This window comes from Ammodytes marinus, assembly GCF_949987685.1.
Source record: "Ammodytes marinus genome assembly, contig: scaffold_74, whole genome shotgun sequence".
NCBI lineage: Eukaryota > Metazoa > Chordata > Actinopteri > Uranoscopiformes > Ammodytidae > Ammodytes > Ammodytes marinus.
In genome coordinates this window covers 51323-77708 of record NW_027648092.1, presented here as the reverse complement: position 1 = coordinate 77708, position 26386 = coordinate 51323, and the positions used below count along the sequence as shown (strand labels likewise).

At 45.5% G+C, this 26386-nt stretch overlaps 1 protein-coding gene across 1 annotated transcript in view; it reads right to left on the bottom strand.

Annotated features, from left to right (window-relative positions):
* Positions 1–24124, bottom strand: part of LOC307270621 (uncharacterized protein) — a 25458-nt gene extending 1334 nt beyond the window's left edge. The window contains exons 1-23 of the mRNA XM_080054502.1: positions 24040–24124; positions 19869–21058; positions 17450–19229; positions 16523–16625; positions 15939–16049; positions 15406–15678; positions 14339–14491; positions 13567–13937; positions 13062–13244; positions 12419–12874; positions 10985–11161; positions 10481–10589; positions 9444–9601; positions 9193–9258; positions 8483–8603; positions 7918–8247; positions 6960–7372; positions 4535–4693; positions 3984–4145; positions 3049–3241; positions 2055–2204; positions 687–1154; positions 1–275 (exon numbers count right to left, since the gene is read on the bottom strand). The exon at positions 1–275 is cut by the window's left edge and continues 120 nt beyond it. Coding sequence (XP_079910628.1) covers positions 1–275; positions 687–1154; positions 2055–2204; positions 3049–3241; positions 3984–4145; positions 4535–4693; positions 6960–7372; positions 7918–8247; positions 8483–8603; positions 9193–9258; positions 9444–9601; positions 10481–10589; positions 10985–11161; positions 12419–12874; positions 13062–13244; positions 13567–13937; positions 14339–14491; positions 15406–15678; positions 15939–16049; positions 16523–16625; positions 17450–19229; positions 19869–20986 — 7329 coding nt within the window. The 5' untranslated portion in view covers positions 20987–21058; positions 24040–24124. The remainder of the gene's footprint in view (positions 276–686; positions 1155–2054; positions 2205–3048; positions 3242–3983; positions 4146–4534; positions 4694–6959; positions 7373–7917; positions 8248–8482; positions 8604–9192; positions 9259–9443; positions 9602–10480; positions 10590–10984; positions 11162–12418; positions 12875–13061; positions 13245–13566; positions 13938–14338; positions 14492–15405; positions 15679–15938; positions 16050–16522; positions 16626–17449; positions 19230–19868; positions 21059–24039) is intronic.
* Positions 24125–26386: the final 2262 nt, after the last annotated feature.

The window sequence follows — 26386 nt, the reverse complement described above, 5'->3', positions numbered from 1 at the left end:
ATCAGCTCCTCGAATCGGGGAAGGTTTGAGGGATATGGGGGTCATTGGAGGGGTGGCAGTGGGGGTCAGTGTAAGGGCGTTTGGAGGGGGAGGGGGATGGAGTGGGGGGGTTTTTAGGAGAGTTACAGAGAGGGGATTGGGTCGGGTGGGAACTTTTACACAGGACACGAGTATTGGTTCCTTCTTGGAGGTTGGGGGGAAGATTTTAAAGGTGCACGTGCCCTTCTGAGAGGTGAAGGAAGGGAGGGGCCGGGGGACGACATTAGAGGACGGACCTGGAAGAGGCAGACACACACAGTCAGTAACAATACGACCTTTCTATTTTTTTTATATAATTTTTTCGGGCATTTTCAAGCTTTATTAGACAGGACAGAGTTGAAATGGGGGGAGAGAGAGAGAGAGAGAGAGAGAGAGAGAGAGAGAGAGAGAGAGAGAGAGAGAGAGAGAGAGAGAGAGAGAGAGAGAGAGAGACAGACAGAGGGGGGGGGGGGGATGACCTGTAGTAAAGGTCCACAGGTCGGATTTGAACCCCGCGACCACTGCAACGAAGGCCGGAGCCAATATGGTACACACTCTATCCACTACACCACCGGAGCGCCCGTCTAAATTTTTTCAATTTGAAATTCTTAAATAAGAAAAAAGGACAAACTGAAATAAAAAATTTAAATAACCCCTGGCCTCCTCACCTTTCTGCCCAGTGGTGCTCTGGTTCTGGGCTACTGGTCTGAGCTGGTTCTGAGCCACTGGTGTGAGCTGGTTGATGGGAACCAGTTGAACCAGTTTACCATCCGGTCTGCGGAAGAACTGCGCCCCTGAGGTGGTTTTGACCGGCTGCAGTACCATGGTGCAGCCAGCAGCAGAGGAGGGCGCTGTGCCGGGAGGGTGAATGTTTATGGACCATTGACCACTGAACGGAGGCGTTTTAACAGGCTGTAGTACTGTCTTCTGACCACTAGGATTAGATGGAGGTGTTCTTTCTGAGTACAGTACCGTCATCTGTCCACTAGAGGGAGATAAGGATGTTTTGACAGGCTGCAGTACCGTCTTCTGACCACTAGAGGGCGGGCTGGGGGTCACACTGGGCACTTTCCACTGAGGGACAAATATCCTTCTAGTGTTTAGAGAAGAATCAACAGGCCTAGTCGCAAGAGAATCTGAAACACACAGACAGACAGACAGACAGACACACAGACAGACACAGACAGACAGACAGACAGACAGACAGACACACACACACACAGACAGACACACAGACAGACAGACAGACAGACAGAAAGACAGACACAGACAGACAGACAGACAGACACAGACAGACAGACAGACAGACAGACAGACAGACAGACACACAGACAGACACACAGACAGACACACACACAGACAGACAGACAGAAAGACAGACACAGACAGACAGACACACAGACAGACAGACAGACAGACAGACAGACAGACAGACAGACACACAGACAGACACACAGACAGACAGACAGACAGACAGACACACAGACAGACACACAGACAGACAGACAGACAGACAGAAAGACAGACAGACACACAGACAGACAGACAGACAGACAGACACACACAGACAGACAGACAGACAGACAGACAGACACACAGACAGACAGACACACAGACAGACAGACACACAGACAGACAATGGTTAATTATCATTGGCTAGAAAGATATAAATAATGCATTTTATGTGAATTTATGTTTACTTAAAAAAAGGCAGCTAAAACTCTTTGCTATATTTTTAACTTCTCCAACTTAAAAATATAGTTAAAAGGTGCTACTAGGAACTTCCAGTTTGTGTTAATTCTAGCGCCCCAATTTGGACAAAAGCGGTAGTGTTTTTACCACGCCAGCTGTTGTTCCTGGGTGAGCGTATACCCATGACAAAGGCATTAAGAAAAACTATATAAAAAGAGCATTCTTTGCCCTGATGGTCTCGTTTGCTGTTACATGTAATTTATGATCATCAGAGGAAAAATGAGACTGTTTCAGAAATATTTAAAAGTTCCTCGTAGAGACTTTAACGAGCTCGTTATTCTCACCTGTGTTGGGGGCGGAGCCACTACTAGTTCCAGATAACAGTTTGTATTGACCGCCGGCGGCCGGGACGATTTTCACCGTGACAAACCGCGAGCTCTCCGATGAGTCACCAGGTGTGGGCCGAACCGAAGAGCCTGATTGGTTCATTTTCACTGCAGCAGAATGAGAGAAGGCAGAGGATTGGTCCACAGTTCAAACAGCTTAATAACAGTAAAATTCCAGCACTTTTCTAGCCTGGCATTCCCAGACCTGCCACTAGGCGCTGGCAAATTAAATTTGCTGCGCCTGTTGGTCTGGACACTCTCCGTTGAAGCTTTTTCAGAAAGTCCAGAAATCTGGGCTCACGTTTCAATTGGTTCTATCTAATATGGGCGCGCCAGAGCCCTTTATATGGTACTCTGGGGAGGACGTAACCGGATGACGACAGTGACGTGCATGCGACGTCGAAGCCGTGATAGTAAACATCCTTTACGATTTGGAAGACGGCACTCAAATCTTTCATTAGCAAGTAAGTGGAATGTTCTGTTTTGCTGACCGACAACGGCAAACGTTAAATTTAACAGTTTAACAGCTGTTCGCTAAACAAACAGGGCTTAATATGTCACCTTGTGCATCGCTCTGATTGGTTGTAGTGCTATCCAACTGCGTGCAGTGGCATTTGAAATGCACGAGTAGCAGCCGCCCCTTGAGTTGGAAATTACTATTGATCGTGGCCAGACCCTCTATCGTTCAAGATATCAGGGTCTGGATCTACAGGCTAACACTTAGCTACTCGAAATTCTTTTGACAGGGGCTTTAATTGCCTCTGTAATATAGAGGATTATTTTGGGGTATTGTAATGGAATTTATATTTGCAAAGTCAGAGTGGAAATGAGTGAGTGAGTGAGTGAGTGACTCTGAGACACAAATACAATGAGTTCAATTCACAGCAGGTGCGTGAGTGTGTGTGTGTGTGTGTGTGTGTGTGTGTGTGTGTGTGTGTGTGTGTGTGTTTACCTGGCGTGGTTGAAACCATCTGTGCACTGGGCTCTACAGTAGATTTAGTAGCAGAAGAAGAGCTGGTTGGTTGCTGCATCCTGCTGTTAGCCCCCACCCGGCCGCAGAGGTAAGCAGCTAGCCTGTTGGCCGGATGGAGCGCGCCCATCATACCCAACTGGATCTTTGCCAGCGGATACGCTTTACCGTTCACCTGCAGGAGGAGAGAGGACGTTACATTCAATATCTGAGTTTAGAAATAATAACGTTAAAGGAACACTTCACCCAAACAGAACCAGCGTTCTATCATTATAACATCACTATTATAATATAATGAAGGAGGTTTTTCTTCCCTCAGTCTTCCCGTTACATTCAATACCCGAGTTTCATTTTGTTTTTATACCAACAGGTCTGAAAGCCTATCTGTCTGTCTGTCTGTCTGTCTGTCTGTCTGTCTGTCTGTCTGTCTGTCTGTCTGTCTGTCTGTCTGTCTGTCTGTCTGTCTGTCTGTCTGTCTGTCTGTCTGTCTCTGTGTGTATTGTACTCTATCCTTCTCGTCTGAGTATGATATGAACAGGGTAAAGACGTCTGTCTGTTAAACATTTAGAAAGAAAAGATGCTGAATGTTTCACTGCAGCCGTTCTGCATCACTGTCTGAATGTTTCACTGCAGCCGTTCTGCATCACTGTCTAAATGTTTCAATAGTTGTTTTCGCTTCATCAGTTGTGTAATTTCGTTGTGTATATTGTGTGTGTATTGTTGTTTTTGCTTTGCATGCGTTTGACTCAACATCATTGTAAATGAGGGTCTCACACACACCCCCCCACACACACCCTCCCATCCCCCACACACACCCCCCATCCCCCTCAACACACACACACACACACACTTGATTTCTCTAGCTAGTAGAAGTAAAAGTTAGATAGATAAACTGTAATCTCAGTGAGTGTTGTTACCTGCACCAGCTGGTCTGATCCCCCGGGCGTCTTCACGCTGGCAGACAGAAGGCCTGTGGGAGAGAGTCCAGTGATGAAGGGAAGAGTGGTGCGGCCCTCTCTCTCTCTCTCCTCTCTCTCTCTCTCCTCTCCCTCCTCTCTCTCTCTCACATCAGGGCTTTCCTATGGGGACAATAAGAAAACTTTTAGATATTTCTGAAACCTGAAATTTTTCCTCTGATGATCATAAATTACATGTAACAACAAACCAGACCATCAGTGCAAAGAATGCTATTTTTATATAGTTTTTCTTAATGCCTTTGTCATGGGTATACGCTCACCCAGGAACAACAGCTGGTGTAGTAAAAACACTACCGCTTTAGTCCAAAGGGGGGCGCTAGAATTAACAAGAACAAAGCTCCTCGGAGCAGCTTTCACCAGGTAACCATGGTAACTATCATAGAGAGCTGTGACACTGTTTGTAAACTTTTCAAGTCAAAATAAGTTTTTAGAAAAAGTTTTTAAATATGTGTTTTAAATTTCTATAATAAACTCTCTCTCCCATAATGCACCTGGTGAAGTGTTGGTCCCTCAGTGATGATGTCATCCTCATCATCTTCCACTTCCCTCTGCCAGTCCTCCAGCTCCTCTTCCTCCATCTCTCCCTCCATCTCTTCCATCTCTCCCTCCTCTACCTCTCCCTGCCAGGCCTCAGGCGGGTCTGCTAACACCTGGAAACAGAGAGACAGTTACTGCCAGAATACTTTCATAGATACAGCACAATCAGAATGTTTAATACAGCATTTCCCTGAAGGAACACTCCCAAGGGATCAATAAAGTGTCTATCTATCTAGTATATACTGCATACTGAACACGCACTGTAATGAAACGAGACCTGTCAGAGTGCTGAGGGGTGATTTTGGTAGAGTTTATTTTTAATTTTTTTGTAACCTTTATTTCTACAGGTAAATCCCATTGAGACCGAAGACTCTTTTACAAGGGAGACCTGTTTTCCTTTCCCACGTTACCATTCACACACACATTCATACACCGATAGCAGCAGGCTAACTATCGACATTCACACGAGGCAAGGTGGGTGAAGTGTCTTGCCCAAGGACACAACTACTGTGACACAGGTGGCAGGGCGGGGATCGAACCTCCAACCCTTTGATCATCGGCCGACCCGCTCTACCACCTGAGACACAGTCACACAGTTTTAAGGTGACACAGCTGATTCAGACACGAGCGTTTGCTATGACCTTTTCTATGAGAACAGAGTAACTCAGAAGGGACACATGGTTCTGTAATGTTTACTACTGTCTGTTTATAGCAACCAGTTTGGCCAACTGCACCTGAATAAACAGATATGGCCGACATTTCTGTATCTAAAATCCCTTCTTTATTGATTTCATGTAATATTTGAATTTTCTGAGATTTTGAATTTGGCGTTTCCATAAGCTGTAAGTTATAATAATCAAAATTATAACAAATAAAGGCTTGAAATATATCTCACTTTGCATGTAATGAGTCTATATAATATATTAGTTTCACCTTTTAAGTTGAATTACTGAACTTTTGCACGATATTAAAAAATTTCGAGTTTCACCTGTATGTCAGCCTTTCCTGGACTATATAACAGAACTGAAGGGACCTACATGACAAGTGAAAGAGGAATTCAATGATTCTTAAGGTTTGGAATAAGGAGACAGCCCCCTGCTTTGATATGTGGCTCATGGAGTTCTCTAGTACTTTATATATGGAGAAAATCTGTTATGAGATTTCAGGGAAAGCAGAGAAGTTTAAACAGATATGTCAGCCTTTCCTGGACTATATAACAGTAGAGGAGAACGGGGTAATTTGTCACACGGGTAGGTTGTCACAATCGTTATATCTCGGAACCAGAAGGCGCTGTCTGTGAAATTTTGGTATGTAAATATCCAGAATTGGGATCAGAGGTCACCTACATAGTCTTCCTTGGAGTTAGACTGCTGAATTTGAGGTGAGAAGACTGTTTGTGTTTTTCATGTCAAATTGAAAATATTTAGCTCCTCAGTATTTTTCTTCTAGGCTTTTACACAATAGGTTTATAACAAAACACTTGTTACCCATACAAAGTGTGAAGGGTAAACTATAGTTTAGATTGTGGTTAGCAAGTTAATTAGTTTTCAGATGGTTGTTGGCCTTGATGCTAGCAAGAAATTCAAGTTGGGGTTGGTCGTCACATTTTTTGGGGGGTTGGTTGTCACATGTTATCCAAAGGCTGCAGCCAGAAAAGGAACCCAATAACGAAATAAATTGTCAAGCTGTATCCTCACTGACACCCCAGAGAAGGAAAGAATAGAGCAGGAAAAGGCAGCTAGCATGCAAAAGAAAAAAGGGCAACAAAATCAAAACAACCCAGTGCATCCCAAACTAGACCAGCTGCCAAGGCTACAGTAAGTTATGTAGGCCTATTTGTCAACTTGACAATGCAATTCAACTTTCAAATTTAGTTTTACTTTCTTGCCTTCTTTTTAATATTATTCCCATTAAGATAACATTGTGACAAACAACCCCATAGTGTGTAAGGGTGTCTTTGATGATTAATTTCTTCTTTATTACAATAAGATAGAAAAAGTGAGGGGTACACATTTCAAGCCAACACCTTAAGCTTCAATTTAATGTAGGAATGATTATTGAAAGATGTTTAGGTGATGAGCAATTCTCACTGGGGTAAAAAGTGTGCCTACTTACCCCGTTCTCCCCTACTGAAGGGACCTACATGACACCTCGTTGACTTTTAATTTTTTGCTTAACATTTGCCTATAGCTAAAAATACACCATGTTAGTTGTTTGTTTTGTCTTTTGTTTGTGTGTTCACTTTTTCAGTTGTGTGTGTGTGTGTATGTGTGTGTGTGTTCTTTGAAAAAATAAAAAAAGTATTTATAAAAAATAAATGAATCTCTCGAGACAGATGAAACCCAATTGGACCAGAGAACAATGGTTTCCTCTCCGTACCTCTTGCGTTGTCTCGTTGTCTCTCTGTCCTATCGGCGGTGAATCATCTTCTGGATTATTCTCCAGTTTGATCTCGACCTGTGCGGCGTCTCTGACTCTCTTGACCTTGGGCGTGGAGATATGGACTTTATACTCAATGCACTGGCTGCCTCCCCCCGTCCCCTCCACTCCCCCCGCCCCCTCCCCTGCCCCCGCCCCCTCCACCACCTGGCTCACTGGCCTGATGAAGTAGATGCCCAGCCAGAACGGGGAGTTGAGTTGATCCCGCGCCATTTTCTCACACAGTTTCTTCAACACGCGTGTGCGGTCGCGCTCGCCGGCCCACACGCACTCTGCGAGGATTATCAGACGTTTCGACGGCTTTGGGGGTTTCTCCGGCTCTGGGCTGGGGGGCGCTAGGACCCAGGAGGCTGCTGGGAGAAAGGAGAGAGAATTATTATATATATTTTAAGATATTTTTTTGTCATTTTCAAACTTTATTAGACAGTACAGAGTTGAAATGGGGAGACAGAGAGAGAGAGGAGAGAGAGAGAGAGAGAGAGAGAGAGAGAGAGAGAGAGAGAGAGAGAGGGGGGATGACCTGCAATAAAGATCCACGGGTCAGATTTGAACCCGCGACCACTGCAACGAAGGCCGGAGCCAATATGGTACGTGCTCTATCCACTACACCACCGGAGCGCCCCAATAATGAATGAGTTTTTAAACCATCCATCTTTAAAAGGAGTAGACAGTGATTCAGGAGAACGCTTTTTGTCAAAATCAGTGAATATCTCCTCATGATCCACTACCTGTCTGTACTGTGTGTGAGCTGAAAAATAATCCAGTGTTAATCCACAGCCTAGGCTCTGTAAACGGGCATGTTGCTAGCTACAGTACAGACAGGTAGCGGATCATGAGGAGATATTCACTGATTTGGATGACTCTTGAGAATCTTGAAAGGCTTCTTTCATAAACGTACCTGATGGAGTAATGGCCGCCTTCTTATCCTTCTCCGTCACTTCCGTGTTTCTGGACTTTTTCCCGCGAGCTTTCCTCAGCGTGGTTTCTTTATCCCTGACTCCTCTGGCCCTGACCCCGCCCTCCAGCTCTTTGCTCGTAGGGTTAGGGTTAGCCTCTCCACTGTCCTGCAGAGATCCCAGCCTGGCATCCGTGAACCGCAGCTGCTTCGATTTACATTTTTTCGATCTTAAATCTTTTGGGCTTGACGTTGGGTCTTTAAACGTTGATTCCTCGGGCGCCGTTTCCTCCCGTGTGGCGCCGCGGTGTTTCAGGGACGGAGACAGAAGACCTAAAAAATATAAACATTCATTTGTGCCTTCGTCAATAGCACAGGAAGGCAAAGAAGTGACTTTTAAACCCATATTATTTATGACCACTTTTTGCAGGGCTGGACCCCCCCCCATCATATTTATTATTCATTGTTGTTGTTTATGTTTTTAATGTTTCATGTTTTCATGTATAATTGTTGGAGCTGCAAGTAAAATTTCTGTGAAAACGGACAATAAAGTATTATCTTTTCTTACCTTTGGACCTCAAGTTCTTCCCCGCTGAGCGAAGGTCTCTGGAAGTCGAGGCTTTAGGCTTCGGCTGTTTGGACCTCAAGGCTTTAGGAGATGATGGTGGAGCTTCTTTAAGAGTCGAATTCTGGAAAGGAAAAACATACAAGATTTTGAGATGGTTATTCACACACACACACACACACACACACACACACACACACACACACACACACACACAAGTGCAGAGACACGGTGCAGATATACAGTGAAGAGATAATGTAATGTGTGCACCATTTAAATACAAAGTAGAACTTTTTTTTTAAGATAATTTTTTGTAATTTTCAAGCTTTATTAGACAGTACAGAGTTGAAATGGGGAGAGAGAGAGAGAGAGAGAGAGAGAGAGAGAGAGAGAGAGAGAGAGCTTTATTTGACAGTACAGAGTTGAAATGGGGAGACAGAGAGACAGAGAGAGAGAGAGAGAGAGAGACAGAGAGAGAGACAGAGAGAGACAGAGAGAGAGATAGACAGAGAGAGAGAGAGAGAGAGAGAGAGGGGGGATGACCTGCAGTAAAGGTCCACGGGTCGGATTTGAACCCGCGACCACTGCAACGAAGGCCGGAGCCGATATGGTACACGCTCTATCCACTACACCACCGGAGCGCCCCGAACTTGTAATTCTTGAATACGAACTTCTAAGAACTTTCTCAGACTAACTGATAAAAGGAGTTTCACCTTTTGGGTCTTGGTCTTCCTGTTGCCTTGGTAACCTCTCACCCTCGCACAGCTGCTGCTGTTGTCCTGGAAACAAAGACAGAAACTCAGCACAACACAATCACAGCAAATCTAAATAACACACACACACACACACACACACACACACACACACACACACACACACACACACACACACACACACACACACACACACACACACACACACACACACACACACACACACACACACACACACACACCCTGCTCACCCCCTCCTGTCCGGTGCCGGGGACCCAGCCAGAGTAGCGGTACCGTGGGCCGGGGTCTGGGATGTGTGTGGGGTCGCTCTCCGTCTCCTGGAGGTTTCTCTTCCACAGCGTGCGGACTCTCTGGGCCGGCTGGGACACGCTGTCCGCCTCCTTCAGGACTAAACCAGAGACATGTCAATATCGTGCTCGTGTCCCCATCCTTCCCTCTGTGTGTGTGTGTGTGTGTGTGTGTGTGTGTGTGTGTGTGTGTGTGTGTGTGTGTGTGTGTGTGTGTGTGTGTGTGTGTGTGTGACTATTATGTTTTCATTCATCTTAATTTCCTCTGTCCGTCGTCCCGAAGTGAGTGACGTCGGGAGGAGCTCAACGCTGATTGGCTATCGCGGCGCGGCAAAAAGTTCAATATTCTCAACTCCGCGACGCCGTGCGAAACACACTGACTTTCTATGTAAACTCGCCGCGCGGCGCAGTGCAGTGTGTTCGCTCCTTTATGGAGGTTCTGACTAATGCTGCTTATCTTTTTATGACTTTTTTTATTTTTCAATATATATATTTTTTTTTACTTTTCTTCGTATTCAGATTTTTATTATTCTCCCTTAAAAATAAAAGGATTTTCATGCATAACTCTAAATGTAACTGTCACATGGAATGTGCCCGAGAAACGTCATAAACAAAGTGGAAAAAAACAAAGAAAAGCCCCTCTCTGCCCGATCTAATCTCTGTCTTTCCAAAACTATCTAATAAAGTAAAAATGCCACACACAATTATTTTTTTTTAATTATGATTTCTGATTGGTCAAAGTTAACATGAGCTGTACACTTTGACCAATCAGAGCGAGGCTCCGATTCTCTGTTCTTATTGGCTGTTGGGACTGTCCATTCACTTTGGCACGACGTTGTTGGTGTAGAGCGTGTCAGGGAGGGACCATAGGGGAGGGACCAAAGAGAACAAGTGGAGCGGTTGAGGTATTTGGATTTGAATCTCTATCCCAACTGCCATTTTCTCCCCAAATCCTCCACCCCAGCTTTAAGTGCATTTACCATATGCCATCTTCATCCTCCTCTTCCTCTTCTTCTTCTTCTTCTTGTTATTCTCGTGCGGTTGTGTCGGGCTGGAGTCTGAGCCCTCGATGTGTTTCAGCAGGACGACCTTCAAAATAAAATAAAATCAAATCAGTTTTATTCATATAGCCCAATATCACAAATAGACATTTGCCTCAGTGGGCTTTACATTCCATACAGTACGACACCCTCTGCCCTTATCCATCTATCTATCTATCTATCTATCTATCTATCTATAGTATGACACCCTGCCCTTACATCCTTAGCTCGGCTGAGAAAAAACTCCCAGTAAAAAACCCTTTACCGGGATTAAAAAAAATTGAGAGATCTCAGGAGGAGTTGACAGAGTAAGGGATCCCTCTCTGTCTGTCTGTCTGTCTGTCTGTCTGTCTGTCTGTCTGTCTGTGATCCCTCTCCCAGGACGGACATGCTGCAATAGATGTCATAAGTAGAGAAAAATCACGAAGGAGTTTGATGGTTGACCTTCTGTTTCAGGCAGCTGCAGCCCAGCATACACTCGGCTTTGCCACAGTGGCCGGTCCTAAAGCAGTGGGTCAGGCTGGAACACACACAGCCCAGTCTGCAGCTCTCACTCAGGCAGGGCGGCGCCCGGCTACGGATCAGCTGGAGGGGGGCGGTCGGGTCCTCACTCACAAAGCCCTGGAAGGATAGGAAGCACATAGGAAGAGTTAGGGGAAATAATAGTTTAAAGGGACAATGAGTAACATTTTAAGTAATGTATTTGCTAAAATCAATATCCTCATTCATAAATATGTCCTCATTGGAGTAAAATCACCTCTGACAATAATCTGAATTATCCTCCTTAGCGGAGAATTACAAATATTAATGTTACATTTTGTACATTGAGCGGGCAAGTCTTATGTTGTTTTTGGAATGTCATCAGTTGCATTGTTTAGAATGTAGAATTGTTCTTGTCCTTGAAGGCCACTGTAGCTTCTGTTATTATTCTAAAGGGTTGGGGTTACCCAGGGAGCGTTGCATTCTAGAACTTTCTTGATGATGTCATATTACACACTGCACCTTTAAAAAGGTACAATACACCTTCATATTCCCACCGGTGAAGTTTGGTCTTTGAGGTCAATAATAGTTTAAAAGGTTCAGGAGAATGTTTGTTGACTAAATTACTTTTGTTCAAAATCAGTGAATATCTCCTCATGACCTGAACATATGAACCAAAAGGCCCACTGCAGCTACATGAACATATGAACCAAAAGGCCCAGTGCAGCTACATGAACATATGAACCAAAAGGCCCACTGCAGCTACATGCCTGTTTACAGAGTCTAGGGTCAGTGGCATCTAACCTATGACACACAGTCCAACTCAGTGGTGCAAGGTTCAAACTCTTCTTAAAGGTGCAGTCAGTGATTCTGGGACGCATGTAAGACGGCTTTCTTTGCTATTCCTGATGACTTCATCAATAAATTGTATGAATCATTGTCGAACCGTATGGATGCTGCAGTCCTTCAAGCTCATGGAAGTCATACAAGATATTAAATATGGATCTCACAGCACCACTACTTAATTCACTGATGTTATGCAACGTATTTTGGTATTTGAAGTAAATTATCTGTTACATTTTCACATTACTCTCTGTAGGCGACAAGACTTTTGTCTTGCCAACATCTGACCTTTCTGTGTCCATTAAATTATCAATATTTCTTCAGTGAAGCAAATGTATTTTAGTTTATTAAACATAATTCTGGAGGGTTTTATCTTTCATATGAGCCACTTCTAAAACCAATGGATTCATTAAACGTCAGGTTATAAGGGACCAGACTTCTGTCAGGGACTGTTTGTTTCTTTCCACCACTGGTTCGTTGAGTTTTTTTACTGGTTGATATTAAACAAAAACTACAACAGCAGCTTCACAGGATTCAAGATGGCGGCTCCCTCACCAGCAGAGTGAAGAGTGAGGTGAGAGCGATGGCGGCGCGTTCCTTAGTGATGCTGGTGCGCGGCCGTCCCCCCCACACCACCGACTCTTCCATGTCTCTCTGTTTGAGCAGCGAGCGCGTCAGGAGCGGGCCGTCTGCCTCTCCCTCTGTCCCGCTCTGGTCCACGGCCAGGCCCAGCTCTGAGTCACTCTCTAGGGGCGCCATGTCCTCTGAGACCCCCCCCACGGGAGGGCTGAGGGGCTGGGAGAGAGAGGGAGAGGGTTTGGGTTGGAGCTTTCGCCTTTTCTGCTTCAAAACGGGGATGGGGCGTTCAGGTGACGTGGAGTCAAGTCGGACTTTGAAGCGCTGTTTCTTAATCCTTAGAGGTTGTAGTGGTTCAGTTGGTTCTAGTGGAGGAGGGGGAGGGGGAGGGGCAGGGGGAGGGAGAGGGGGGGCTGCTGTAGGCGGTTTGGGAACCTAGGTGGATTAATAGTAAAAATATTAATAATTTACTTTATTTTTATAGCAATTTTCAAACCAATAAATGCAACTCAAACGTGCTTTACATTGAGAGAACTACAGTCAATAAAAGAAAGATCCATCAATCATAAAACCAGTGAATACATAAAGAACATCCATTGTAAAGGGCTTCAGGTGGACTCACACTTTGTACGACAGTAGGAACTACTGGTTCAGGAGCCGGCTCTGGCCTGGCTGGAGCTTTGGGTTTCGGCCCTCTCTTCTTCCCTGGACCTCTAGTCTTCTTGGGGTTCAGTTTGGACCTCTTGGACGGGGGGATAAACCCTGATATCAGGTCGAATGTGGGGGAGGTCCCGAGCGGCTGGTTCTTAAAATCAAATCAATCAGTTTTATTTGTATAGCCCAAAATCACAAATAGACATTTGCCTCAGTGGTCTTTACATTCCATACAATATGACACAATATGACACCCTGCCCTTACACCCTTAGCTCGGCTGAGAAAAAACTCCCAGTAAAAACCCTTTACCGGGATTAAAAAAATTGAAGAAATCTCAGGGAGAGTCGACAGAGTAAGGGATCCCTCTCCCAGGACGGACATGCTGCAATAGATGTCATAAGTAGAGAAAAATCACGAAGGAATTTGATCATTGACCAGGTGTTTACATGGTAGTACTAAAGTAAAGTGTTACCTTCTTTAAGACGCTGTTGAGGGTCCGGACGTAGCTGGTGCTCTTGGTTGGAAGCTCGTAGACGACGGGCTCAACCAGCGGCACAGAGAAGCTGGACGCACGCTCGTCTATCAGCTTTCCCTCGTTCTCTAGATACTCGTCCAACATGTCGCTGCAGAACGCAGAAAGGTTCTTCTTCTGTGGTGCTTCTGGACTGCAGAACGCAGACAGGTCCTTCTTCTGTGATGCTTCTGGACTGCAGAACGCAGAAAGGTTCTTCTTCTGTGGTGGTTCTGGACTGCAGAACGCAGACAGGTCCTTCTTCTGTGGTGCTTCTGGACTGCAGAACGCAGACAGGTCCTTCTTCTGTGGTGCTTCTGGACTGGGAGCAGCTGGAATACATGTGCAAGAGGAACATTTTTATTTTCAAGCACTGGTCAATTTAGAGATTTTTGTCAATCTATCTTCCATAACATGTCTTCTTTCATACTCTCTCTCTCTCTCTCCCTCTCTCTCTCTTCCATAACATGTCTTCTTTCATACTAGTATAAATCAAAAGGTCCAACATGTACATTCAGGTGTTTATTTGACTAAACCTTGTCTGTTTGCGTCTGTATATTTCTCCTATACAACCATCTTTAACGGACATTATCTCAACATCAGTTGTTTCTTTTTAATTCCCTGAAGCAAAAATCTAGTAACCGGGTAAGTAAGATTCTTCTTAAACTTTCCCATAAATAGATTACAACACAGAAACCAAAAAGAAATTGAAGAACCAGTTATGTGTACGTACCGGTATGAACTGGTTGTGGGTCCGGTTCAGGAATGGGAGCTTCTGTAGCGATAGTCGCTGGCGCTTCTGTCGGACTGTATTTCTCTCTCCAGCCTTTGATCTGAGTCACATCATTCGCTTTCCCCGTTCTGGAAACAAACGCTGAACTAACGCCTGGAGACAAAACACTCAGAGTTACTAAATAACTCAAGTTAAAGCTGGGGTATGTGATTTCCGATTGGTCAAAATTAACATGAGCGGTACACTTTGACCAATCAGAGCGAGGCTCCGATAAAAAAATAAAAATAAAAAAAAAATCAGATTCTCTGTTCTTATTGGCTGTTGGGAGTGACTGTCAACTGTTCAAATCTCTATCCCAACTGCTATTTTCTCCCCAAATTCTCCACCCCAGCTTTAACTCAAGAAGAAATGGGCAAAGGTAATGGGCTAGTCCAGGTTAGCTTAGCTCAAACACTGGTAGTCGATAGGTAGCGTGCCTCCGCCGACAGTCAGAAGATAAACATTACAACATCAACCCGTGAATTAAAGCTGGGGTATGTGATTTCTGATAGGTCAAAGTTAACATGAGCTGTACACTTTGACCAATCAGAGCGAGGCTCCGATTCTCTGTTCTTATTGGCTGTTGGGACTGTCCATTCACTTTGGCACGACTTTGTTGGTGTAGAGCGTGTCAGGGAAGGACCATAGGGGAGGGACTAAAGAGAACAAGTGGAGCGGTTGAGGTATTTGGATTCAAATCTCTATCCCAACTGCTACTTTCTCCCTAAATCCTCCACCCCAGCTTTAACTCAGATGAACGGTTGTAGAGAAAATGGAAGAACAGGCAAAACGTGCAGAAGTTCTAAGCTGTCTAGTCATGTCTGAATCAAATCAAATCAGTTTTATTTGTATAGCCCAATATCACTATCTATCTATCTATCTATCTATCTATCTATCTATCTATCTATCTATCTATTTATCTATCTATCTATCCCTCTGCCCTTACACCCTTAGCTCGGCTGAGAAAAAACTCCCAGTAAAAAAAATTTAAGAAATCTCAGGGAGAGTTGACAGAGTAAGGCACTGACCCTGAGGTTGTGTCAGGTCCTGGGTCAGCGGTTCCAGAGAGGCCCCAGGGGGAGGGAGGGGCTCCAGAGAGGCCCCAGGGGGAGGGAGGGGTTCCAGAGAGGCCCCAGGGGGAGGGAGGGGCAGACGGACCCCAGGGGGAGGGAGGGGCTCCAGAGAGGCCCCCGGGGGAGGGAGGGGCAGAGAGGCCCCAGGGGGAGGGAGGGGCAGACGGACGCCCAGGTACCGAAGGTCTATGGCCAGACTCACATCCAGCAGGGGCAGCTTCAGGCCCACTGGACACAGGAACACACAAGACACAAGATGGTTTTATTGTCATATGCACATTAACAATCACAGAGCAGTCGCTGGCAATGAAATCCTTTAGTCTTGGGCTCCTCCAGCAGGGCAAGTGTAAGTATAAATAAACACAAGTGGGAGGAGGAGGAGGAGAAGAAGAAGAAGGAGGTGTATAACACTGTAAATTTGTCTCTGATGGTTATTAATCCCAGGTCATTGGCTGTAAACACCTCTCTCTCTCCCAGGTGTGACCTACCTTCCTGCAGCACAGGGTGGATCACCTGTCGATGTCTCATCAGCTTCAGGTCTCTCAGGAGAATCTGCTCAAAGGCAGAAATCTGCTCCTCCCAACTCTCCTCCGTCTCTACTGAAGGAAAACTTACTTTTGAATCAAGATCATAAACGTTTTTTATACAGATAAATGTTTGTTTGCTGCAACTACAACGGCTATCCTACAACATAGGGGGACATTTCAATAGAAATCAGGGCTGAATGAACTTCGGGATGAACCCAAATTAGCTCAGAGACGTACGGTTTGTATATTAGCTTCAGTTAGCTTCTAGTTATTTTACCTAAACAGTTTCTAAAATAAGAATGTCTAGTTCCCGGTGAATCTGTGCGAAGCTTTTTCTGTGCGTTCGTCCTGGAGTAAGAGTTACAAGTTATTACAAGGCCATATTCCCCTTGCATCCAGTCCTGATGCTTAGGCTAAACATGTACTGGACACACAGGTTAAACTGATATCCATCCTTTTATACGACCATTTAACATGAAGATTTGAACCTAAACGATGGTCAAACTTGAGCATGACTTTGATGAGGATAATTAATGAGATTTTACCTTTCTCAGGTGCGTCAGTTTGTGGCGGTTGAGCCTCTGGTGTCGTCTGAGGCTCCGGGACCGTTCCTTCAGACGAGTCCACAACGTGAAGTTTGAGCGCCTCCTGAAATGTGAGAGTTGGTTTGTCATTTTCTGCATGTGATCTTGATACTAGCGATCGATCTCTTTAGATACTTTAAAATTAAGACAACTTAATGACAAAACATAACAACCAAACTAAGATATCATGATTATCTTAATTTTCTACATATTTACTCATTAAACACTTTTTTTGTGGGAGATTATAGCCCTTGGTCTTTAAAGACCGCTCTCTTAAAACTTAGTTCTACGGGAAAACTGGCACAAGATGTTTTCTTTACCACAAGTGACCACTGGGAAATATTTTTCAATCATGTGATGGTTAAAATCTAGCACAAACACATGGTTTGTCATTGTGACATCACCTAAACCATGTTGCCTGACAAAGCTGGTTTAGGCTTAAATATCGAACACGCTCTCAGCTAATGGTTGTGTTCATAAGCCTCAAAACAAAACAGCCTGATATATTCCAACAGGAACAAACTTATGGGTTAAATGCCTATTGGGCATTGAGGACATAATGGGGCGACTGTGGCTCAGTTGGTAGAGCGGGTCGGCCGATGATCAAAGGGTTGGAGGTTCAATCCCCGCCCTGCCACCTGTGTCATAGTTGTTGTGTCCTTGGGCAAGACACTTCACCCACCTTGCCTCGTGTGAATGTCGATAGTTAGCCTGCTATCGGTGTATGAATGTGTGTGTGAATGGTAACGTGTAAATGGGAACAGGTCTCCCTTGCAAAAGAGTCTTCGGACTCAATGGGATTTACCTGTAGAAATAAAGGTTAAAAAAAAAATAATAATAATAATAATATTCAAATCTATGTTGAAGTTTTCAAGAAGATGAATTTACCTTTGATGTGAAGGAGATGAATAGCTGCTCCTCCACTTCCTCCAGGTTGGGCCGCATGGTGCCGTAGGTGGTCTCATCGCTCTCCGTCTTGGGAAGCTTTCGCCGGCGAGACTTCTTATTGCGCTTACAGGGTTTGTGGACTGCGAGTGTTTGCACCTCCGTAGAAGGCTCAGGTGCCTCTGCTTCTGCTTCTAATGCAGACGGAGGAGGGCAATCTGCCTCTGTGCTTGCAAACTCAACCCCCATCCCGAGGTCCTCAGAAGAGAAAAAGTGCACGAGGTCAGTTAGTGACGTCGTGGGAGAAAGACCGTCTCCATCTAGTGACGAAAACGTTGGAGAAAGAGGCAAATGCAGCGCGAGAGAGGACAGTTCAGCGGGGAAGGGCAGCGATTGATCGAGCTCTTGAAATGATTGTGTGGGATCCGGGTTGGGCATGGATTCTGATGTGTGAATACTCTGTGTTTCAGGGTGGGAGGGGGACTGGGAAGGCATTAAAGATGTATCAGAAGGTAAGGTCTGCTGTGTGGGCTGATATGTTGTGAATGAAGTGTCTATGAAAGGCTCAGGTGGCGGTAACACTGTATGCCATTGAAACACGGACGCGTTGTCCCGCTGTGGCAACTCTTCAGGAGTAACTGCTTTCTGAGCCGGTTCAGAAATAGCGGAGTCGAGTTCTAAAGCAAACGAGGCGGGAAGGGAAGGTAGCGGTTCTGGAGAACTGTCAGGAGACAAAGGCATAAAGCAAAAAGATTCACACTCAGGATCAGGCAGCAATGAGTCAGTCTTCAGTGTGGGGGAGTCCGAAGGTAGTGTGGACGTCTCAGTCAAGGTTTGTGTTTGTGGGGAGTTCGGGGCGGGTAACACTGTGTCAAGGAATGGGGTGAGATTAGGAGATTCGGACGAGGTAGCAAGAGTTAAGGAATCCGTGGATAAAGATGTCCCAATGGTACAAAATGGTTGATCTAAATTGGGTAACACTGGTGTGTCTTCTGGTTCTGTCTGCCCCAGGCGTGTACATTCAGCAACTGAAACAGAGGCCAAGAGATCATCTTCTCTCGGTCCCTTTGGATCTTTTATTGAAATCTGGGAGGTTTCAACTTCTTGTGGAGTAACATTGAAATCAACTGGATGGAGACGTCCTGCAGTGCGTCCAGAGGTTTCAGATTGTCTGATATCAGCGCCATGAAGGTCTCTGCCGGCTGGAGCAGAAGTTCCACATTCAGAGTCTGCAGCAGAACTTGGCGTTTCAGACGGAGGTTCAGATGTGAGCGCCGGTGGAAGAGAGTCCGGCTTGCTCGTGACTTTTTTAGATTTTGTTGAATGCTGCTTCAAAAACCGAGCGAGCGCCGGCAGAGGCAGAGGCGCCGGCCGTTTATGCTCTTTGACTTTCACCTCTGGAGCAGCTTCAGGCTTCAGTCGGTGGTCGTTGGAGTCCACAGAGGAGTTCTGTGACTCTACTGAAACACTGTTGACACGAGAACTATCCGTCTTGACATTGTACTTGGATTTCAGTGAATTCAGAAGGTTCTTGTTGCCCTTAACTTTCCTCTTTGCAACAACAGTTTCATCTCTCTGTGCAGGTGATGGGTCGCGATGTGTTTTGACGGATAAACTGTGTTCTCTTGCGTTGCCTTTGGAAGTCGTGGTTTTAGCGTTGCTTTGCTCAGTGTCCGAAGAGTTGTTATTGGCTGTGAGCTGCTCCACAGTGCATCTCTGGAGAGACACGTGAGCCTCGCGCATGAGTTCAGAAAATAACTTCTGAGTCGGACGTGAGACGCTCCTGAAGGAAATCAAACAATAGAAAACATCAAATAAGTGACATCAGTCAATCAGGAAATACTGTGGAACTAAACTATGACTTACTATCTGATTAACTCAAGAGGAATAATAGAATGGGTTACAAACATGCCGACACTGGTAGATGCTGCAACTTTGGACCTACATTGGCAAATCCCATCCAAGCTAATCCAAAAACAGCTTTATCCATTTGGCTAATGTTTGGTGTCAAAACATAAATAAATACTTAAAATACTTTCACACTAGCGGTACAAAAAGACCTTGGAACCTGCCCAAACTTCAAGATATTGCAATGTGACCTTAAGAACGGTTGAACTTCATCCTTATGCCTGAAAATGGCCCCCAGTTCAAAAAGATGTGAGTTTGCAAAGCTACGATCACTTGGAAACTACATTGTTTGGAAACTTTAATGCTACAGTGTGTAGCCACATTTGATGAAGAGCAAATAAAGCTGCAATAACTAGCAACCCAGGTTATAAGATGTAGAGCCATGAAACAAAACAATACTTCAATATATTCCAAAATATACATATGGACATTTAAAAGTTGGTCTTCATTCTTGTACTCTCTTAAAAGCATGACAAATAATTTGAAGAGCATGCAAATCTTCTGGAACTCTTACCTTGAACATTCCACAGGATCCTTGGCACCTGGCTGATCTTTGCTTGTGGTGCAGGTTTTCTGTAGATCCCCTGACACTGAGGACTTTGGGTCGGCCACCTGATCCCCTGACACTGAGGGCTTTGGGTCGGCCATCTTGGAGCTTCTGGGTTTGTGGTTTGCGAGTAAAGACTTCAAGCTCTTCTTCACTTGCTGCTGGTCGTTCGCCGTCGAGCCTCCATCTTTGTTTGAGTCTTTACCAGAGTTCAGTTTTAACTTTAGGCCCAACGGACTGGTGCCGTCCTCCTTCAGCCCTTTAGCAAACGGGTTGTAGTCCACTTTCAGCTGAGCAAACCGTGAGTTCTGGTAAGCAAGGACGGCCATAAACTCAGTCTGAGGGAAAGTGAATGTAACAACGTTGGGGCCTTTTAGCTTCAAGTCTCTAGCAGCTTTGTCAGTTTGGATGAGGTGGAGCTGTGGCAAGTAGCGGTGCATCGGGTGCAGAAAACTGCTCCCTTCTTGGTCGGCCACGTTGTTCGTGAGCTTAAACTTGTAAAAGGAAACTGGATTCTGCATCCAGTGTTGCCCTGTTGACGGGGACTCGGGATGAGTGAACGGTTGACTCTTAACATGACACTCAGCCTTTCCAGCGACTTGCCAGCTCTTGCCGGTCCACTTGTACCGACTGTTGTCTAAAGGCTGAATGTCCATGAACAAGCAGTACTTCCTCGACGGCTGCAGGCCAGCGATGCGGAATCGGCAGTACGGGAACATTCTGCTGCCTTGGTTCGTCAGAATCATCTCGGTTTTGCATCTGAAAAACTCGTTCCACATGACGTTGTTGTCCAGTGTCACTTTGACGCCTTTGCAGACGCTGTCAGGTGACAGGTTGTCTGACTGAGGGTTTGAAATGGAGGGATGTTTCCCAGAAGTCCTGATGGCTTCCTTTGATGAGAACATGTTGGGTTTACCCATCATGTCCACCTCTTCATTAGCTAAACGGGCGCTTTGCTCCACCCCCCCTTCGCTTGCCCTCCCTGGCCTGGGGACGGGGCAGGCAGGCGGGTGGTCGGCTACAGGGGTCGATGCCCCTTCCTGATGGAACACCATTCCTTTCTGCTTCTTCTTCTTAGAAGCCATGAACTAGTTCCAAGCATCTACTGGGGAGGGTCCCGCGCTTTACACATGGTAACGATGGATGACGATAGCATCCTGAAAAAAACATTATAAACTTTAATTTTCTATTTGAATATCTTCAAAGGTAAGACTGAGACAAGGCCCAAACGTCATGCTTTTAATAATAGTCAGTCTTGTATTTTGCCCGTAGTGAATTTGCATTCAATGTTTTTCTGATAGGATAACCTCAGTTATTGCACACGCGGCTCGAGGAGGCTGCTGGATACCTGAGCCGTACTTATTAACGACACATAAAGGATGAAATAATGTGTTTGTCACTCAGTTTGGTAAGAGTTACAAACATAGCAAGAGACCAAGCGGATATGGGGTGGTTTCAAACATGAGACAAAGGTGTAAAATGAAAGATATTAAATATGTCTGTAGCATCTGCAGCAGTTTATGTTATGTCTAGGCCAACAGTTTAACCAATATTTGATATAGTGATGGTATAGCAGGGCTTATTTTGGGTCATTATCTTGGCAATTTCACACCGCCCAAAAATCGGAGCTAGTTCGGAGCTAGAGCCAGTGTTTTGGTTTCACACCGCCAGAGAGCCGGCTCCGGGCTGTAAAAACCGGTTCTACCCCAACCCCAGGATTGAGCTGGGCTAGAGATGAGAACTGCCTGCGCCAGCGGCCGGGGGAGGGATTATCCTGACCAACCAGACCAACCCAAACCTCATGCCCGCCATATTTAAAACACCGCTACTACGAGACGTAAACATAACATAATTTCCGAAAGTAGTGATCAAATTGACCGGCGAAACTACGCTGTATGGGTTAACAGAGCAAAGCGAGAGGCAAAACGTGTAAAAATAAGACGTTTCCGCCGCTGTTGTTGTGCTTAAAGCTAGCGTTAGCCACGAGAGCAGCGGCGTCGGGCGACAGTCATTACAGTGATGTCATGACGTTGCTCTCTCTTGGCTCCATGGCTGGCTCTGGTCGGTGTGAAACCAACCGGTTCATAACTGGGATAAGGCTGGAACCAGTTTAGAACTGGCCCCAGCTCTTGGTTCTTTTTGGTGTGAAAGGGGTAGTTCTTCTGAATCCCACACTCATTACAGCATCTCATGCAGATTCATCCACCACTGAAAATAGTCCCCAAACACAGACTCTATTTCCTCCCATTTGTTTCATAAGAAATACAGTGAGAAGCTTTTTGAAATCAATGAACCTTTAAAAAAAAACATGCAACAATGTGAGGTGTATTTTTAAGAGATTTAAATCTGCAGGATGAACCAATGAGCTCAGAGCCACGGGCAGGAAATCAGGAAGAACTGAGTCTAAAGGCCAGGACACACCGGTCCGACGACCGACCGTCACCAGAACATGGAGTCTGCCGATTCAGGCAGCTCCATTCTCCCTGACGCGGTCAAAATAGTGCGAAGAACACACCGAGCCGACTACTGACTTGCCGTACGTTCTGCGCTTGCGCCGGATGACAAAGTGAAAACTAATATCTGCTCCGCTGCCGTGGCAGAGCAGAGACGGGCGAGCCCTCCACCAACCAGATTGCTCCGGCTGAAAGACTGCCCGACGCCGACTGAACATGTTGAATCGGCTGAAAAGAAGCCCGACGACATCTACGACGGCCGACATCACCGAACACACCAAACAGATTCGTGTCTCCGCCCCCTCCAGACTCTCCCACCATGTCCCCGCCCCCTCCAGACTCTCCCACCATGTCCCCGCCCCCCCAGACTCTCCGACCATGTCCCCGCCCCCTCCAGACTCTCCCACCATGTCCGATGGCTGATTATCGGGCCGGTGTGTCCTGGCCTTAACTAACATATTGTTGATTTGAGTGTAAACATTTGGTGACAATAAAGAAAATACTGAATAGCACCACGCTTAGCTCTTTAAATACTTTGTCAAATCCATTAGCTACAGCGGAGCAAAAGGTGAGTTAGAGTCACAAGCCCCTCAGTTCAACACTGAAAGCGCTTTACATTTTACAAACATTAGCCGATACTATTATTATAGCTATTTGGAGTTATTTAGTTTAGCTAGCTAGCGGCCATGTTTTAAAGCGTTATACCAAAGCAGTGGTGAACAAACAAACCAATATAACACCCTGAGTATCGCTGTAACACACCAAACTATTAGCAGAGTCCAGTGATTTGTTCACCGTCAGTCCTGTGAAATCATTTAACCGTGTTGACTTCATCAATAGTTCCCCTTTACTAACTGCATGCTTTAATAAGCTACATGTTGCCTACGTTGACCAGACATCCTGGTTTGGTCCCATTCCAACAAATATCTGTAAAAGGCTCAAATGTTCTGGTTTTCTCCACAATTTAAATAATAATATTCTTATTTTCAGCTCTTAAATAAAGACAGTTATCATGTTCTATCCCACTCAATATTACCAATACAACCCAATACAAAGACACTGGTGTTGGAAGGTGTGTTGCGCTGGCATGCTAAACAGCTAAACGAAGAACTAAAATAACTTTATCCTATAGATGATAATACTCATGAAGCATGAGGGCATGAATCTGTGATACACCTGGGCTTCACCTTAGGTCCCAGTTTGGGGTTTTGAAAACATGGCTACCAAACAGCTACTAGCGACAGGTAAACTAAACCACACTGACACTCGACTCAGCTAGGCTACGCTTAGGAACATTGATTTTGTATCTATTGGTGCATTAATGTGAACATGCAGGAATCTCAGCCTATACACTTACATGTGCCAGTCTGGGTTTTGGAAATATAGCCACCAATAACATAGGCCTACTAGCGGCAGGTACACTTAACCAAACGAAAAATCAGCTTAGGTTCGGCTAAGTTTAGTAAAACAACATATCCCCATTTCTGGCTAGTTTGATGCCAGGGTGTTTGAGTGTGGATGCATCATTTTGAATGTGTGCAGAGGTAATGTAGCTAGCAGCAGAGCAGCAGGCCTGGTGCTGAGCCTGTAGTAATGGCGTCCACTCAAACACCAAACCTGCTCACACGGTCTGTGTGCGCGTGGACCCACGGGACCACGTGTTTGGTTCACGGCACATGCATTACCTTCAGTCCGGTGGAAGACGTCGAGTATTTCCAACGTCGTGCCATTAATCCGAGTGTTAGCGTCTGTTATTCCGTCGTAATAAAACCCCCCGTGCCATGGTGGATGTTTTCTAACTGTGAGTGGGGGGGAAACCAACGTGGCGTCGTCTCGGTGAAACGTCATCAGCCCTTCGTGTGTCTCCTCGACCAGTCAGAGCTCAGCGCTGCGCAGCCACGGGCGCCATCTTGCTAACGCCACCTGGTTCAGTTCAAACTCAAACCGAGTACCTCGTCCTGCCTGGCTGTAGGTACCGGCAGCACCGGAGGATCTACCGGGGGTTATCACACTGTGGAGAGACGTAAGACCATCGGGAACGGTGTCCCAAGCTCCGTGGACGAATATTTCACCTACGGGACCGTTTATTTAGGATATTTGAGCCGTCTGGAGCTGAGGACTGACGCCATTGTACACACAGCACAGTGTTGAGTGTTGGCTTCACTCGAACCGGGACGTTGTGTAAACTTAACGAATTCTAACGGACGCTTTACGGTGAAAGCTTCGTCAAAGGAGTGTCTACGTCACGCTAGCCCAACGGCAGAGTTAAGCTAGTGATCGGTAGTTTAGTTTAAAAAGTCATAACGTAGCCTACTATTAAGAACCGGGGTTTGCTGTCAAAGCTACGACAACAAACCCGGCTACGTTATGTTTGGCCAACAGGGGAGTGAAAGCTAGTTAAAAATGTAGGTTTATTGGTTTATTTAGAGATGACTGGTGATTTTTAGTCGGCCACGGTGAAGTAACGGTTAATGTGTGTGGGAGTGAGCCCGGGCTGCCTCGCCTTAGCTTTGTTATGATCGACCGGTAATGGCCGCGTCTCCTTCCCCCAAAATGGACTCATTTAACTCCCACGTCTTTATACCACCGGGGCCCGGTGGCTGTGTAACATTACAGCCCGTCTCCGGTGGCTGTGTAACATTACAGCCCGTCTCCGCGATGCTTATAACGGCGTCACTGTGCTCAGTTGGTCCGATGGCGATATGGATTCACACGTAGGGAAGTAAAGCGCGTGTGTGTGTGTGTGTGTGTGTCCTCCTGCCTGCCCGCCCGTCTTTCGTGTGTGTATGTTTGACTGTCTCTCTCTGTGTGTGTGTGGGTGTGTCTGTCTGATTCACACCTTGCGTTGTTATGTAATGTGGTTAACCAACTGTGAATGCGGCCGGAAATACACAAACCACCGCGAAGAAACACGAAGTGGTCACTCGGCTCTCACAAAGGAGCTGGTGTAGGTTTACTCGGGTTTCAAATGCTTATACTCAACTCCTTCTAGCGTCTTGATTGACGTGTAAGGCCCGTGTTGTATCTAACTGTCTACTGCTGTCAATCTCGGCCAGGCCTCTCTTGTAGGCCTAAGGGAGGTTTTAGTCTGAATTATATTTACCTGGTTATATAAACGGAAGGCCTATAGCATAATAATCACAAGACTAGCCAGGTAGTAAGACTATATTAAAGATGGGGTCAGCGATTGGGGAGAACGCTTGTTGTCAAAATCAGTGAATATCTCCTCAGGATCTGCTAGCTGTCTGTACTGTGTGTGAGCTGAAGAAAAAAAACAGTGTTAATACACAGCCTAGGCTCTGTAAACTGGCATGTTGCTAGCTACGGTGGGCCCTTTGTTTACACACCAGTTTACAGAGCTTAGGCTGTCTACACTGTTTGTTTAAGTACACACACAGTACAGACAGGTAGCGGATCATGAGGAGACATTCACACAGTACAGACAGGTAGTGGATCATGAGGAGATATTCACTGATTTTGACAACAAGTGTTCTCCAGAATCACTGACTGCACCTTTTTTAAAGTCGCCGGTAGTTAGACTATTAAACAGTTCACTATAAACGTTACCAAACAAGTTGTTACAGGCTTTCTAACCAGCTTTTACACTATTATTAAATTATTATTTAGGCCCCAAAAAATCTCACGTTTGCAGCTGTAATTCAATGCTGGTCTCTCTACTATTAGACAGTATAATATATTCACCAACAGCAGCTGCTATGGCTCATTTGCATGTAACAGTTAAACATGTAAAAATAAATAACCACTTCAAGCCGCCACAGCTCTATGAAACGAGGGCACATGGCTTTTTCTCTGCGCTGCATCGGACGCAGCACCGCATCGGACGCAGCGCTGCATCGGACGCAGATTTCGGCGCATGTGCTCTGGAAATAAAGGGAAATCTTCTGTGCAAATATATATAATAATACTTTTTTTAAAAGTACTTTTTATATAATTTTTTTAATATCTTGTGTGTGTGTGTTTGAAGAACTGTCTTATGGTTTATTTTGTCCTTAGCGTAAATCCAGACTGAAC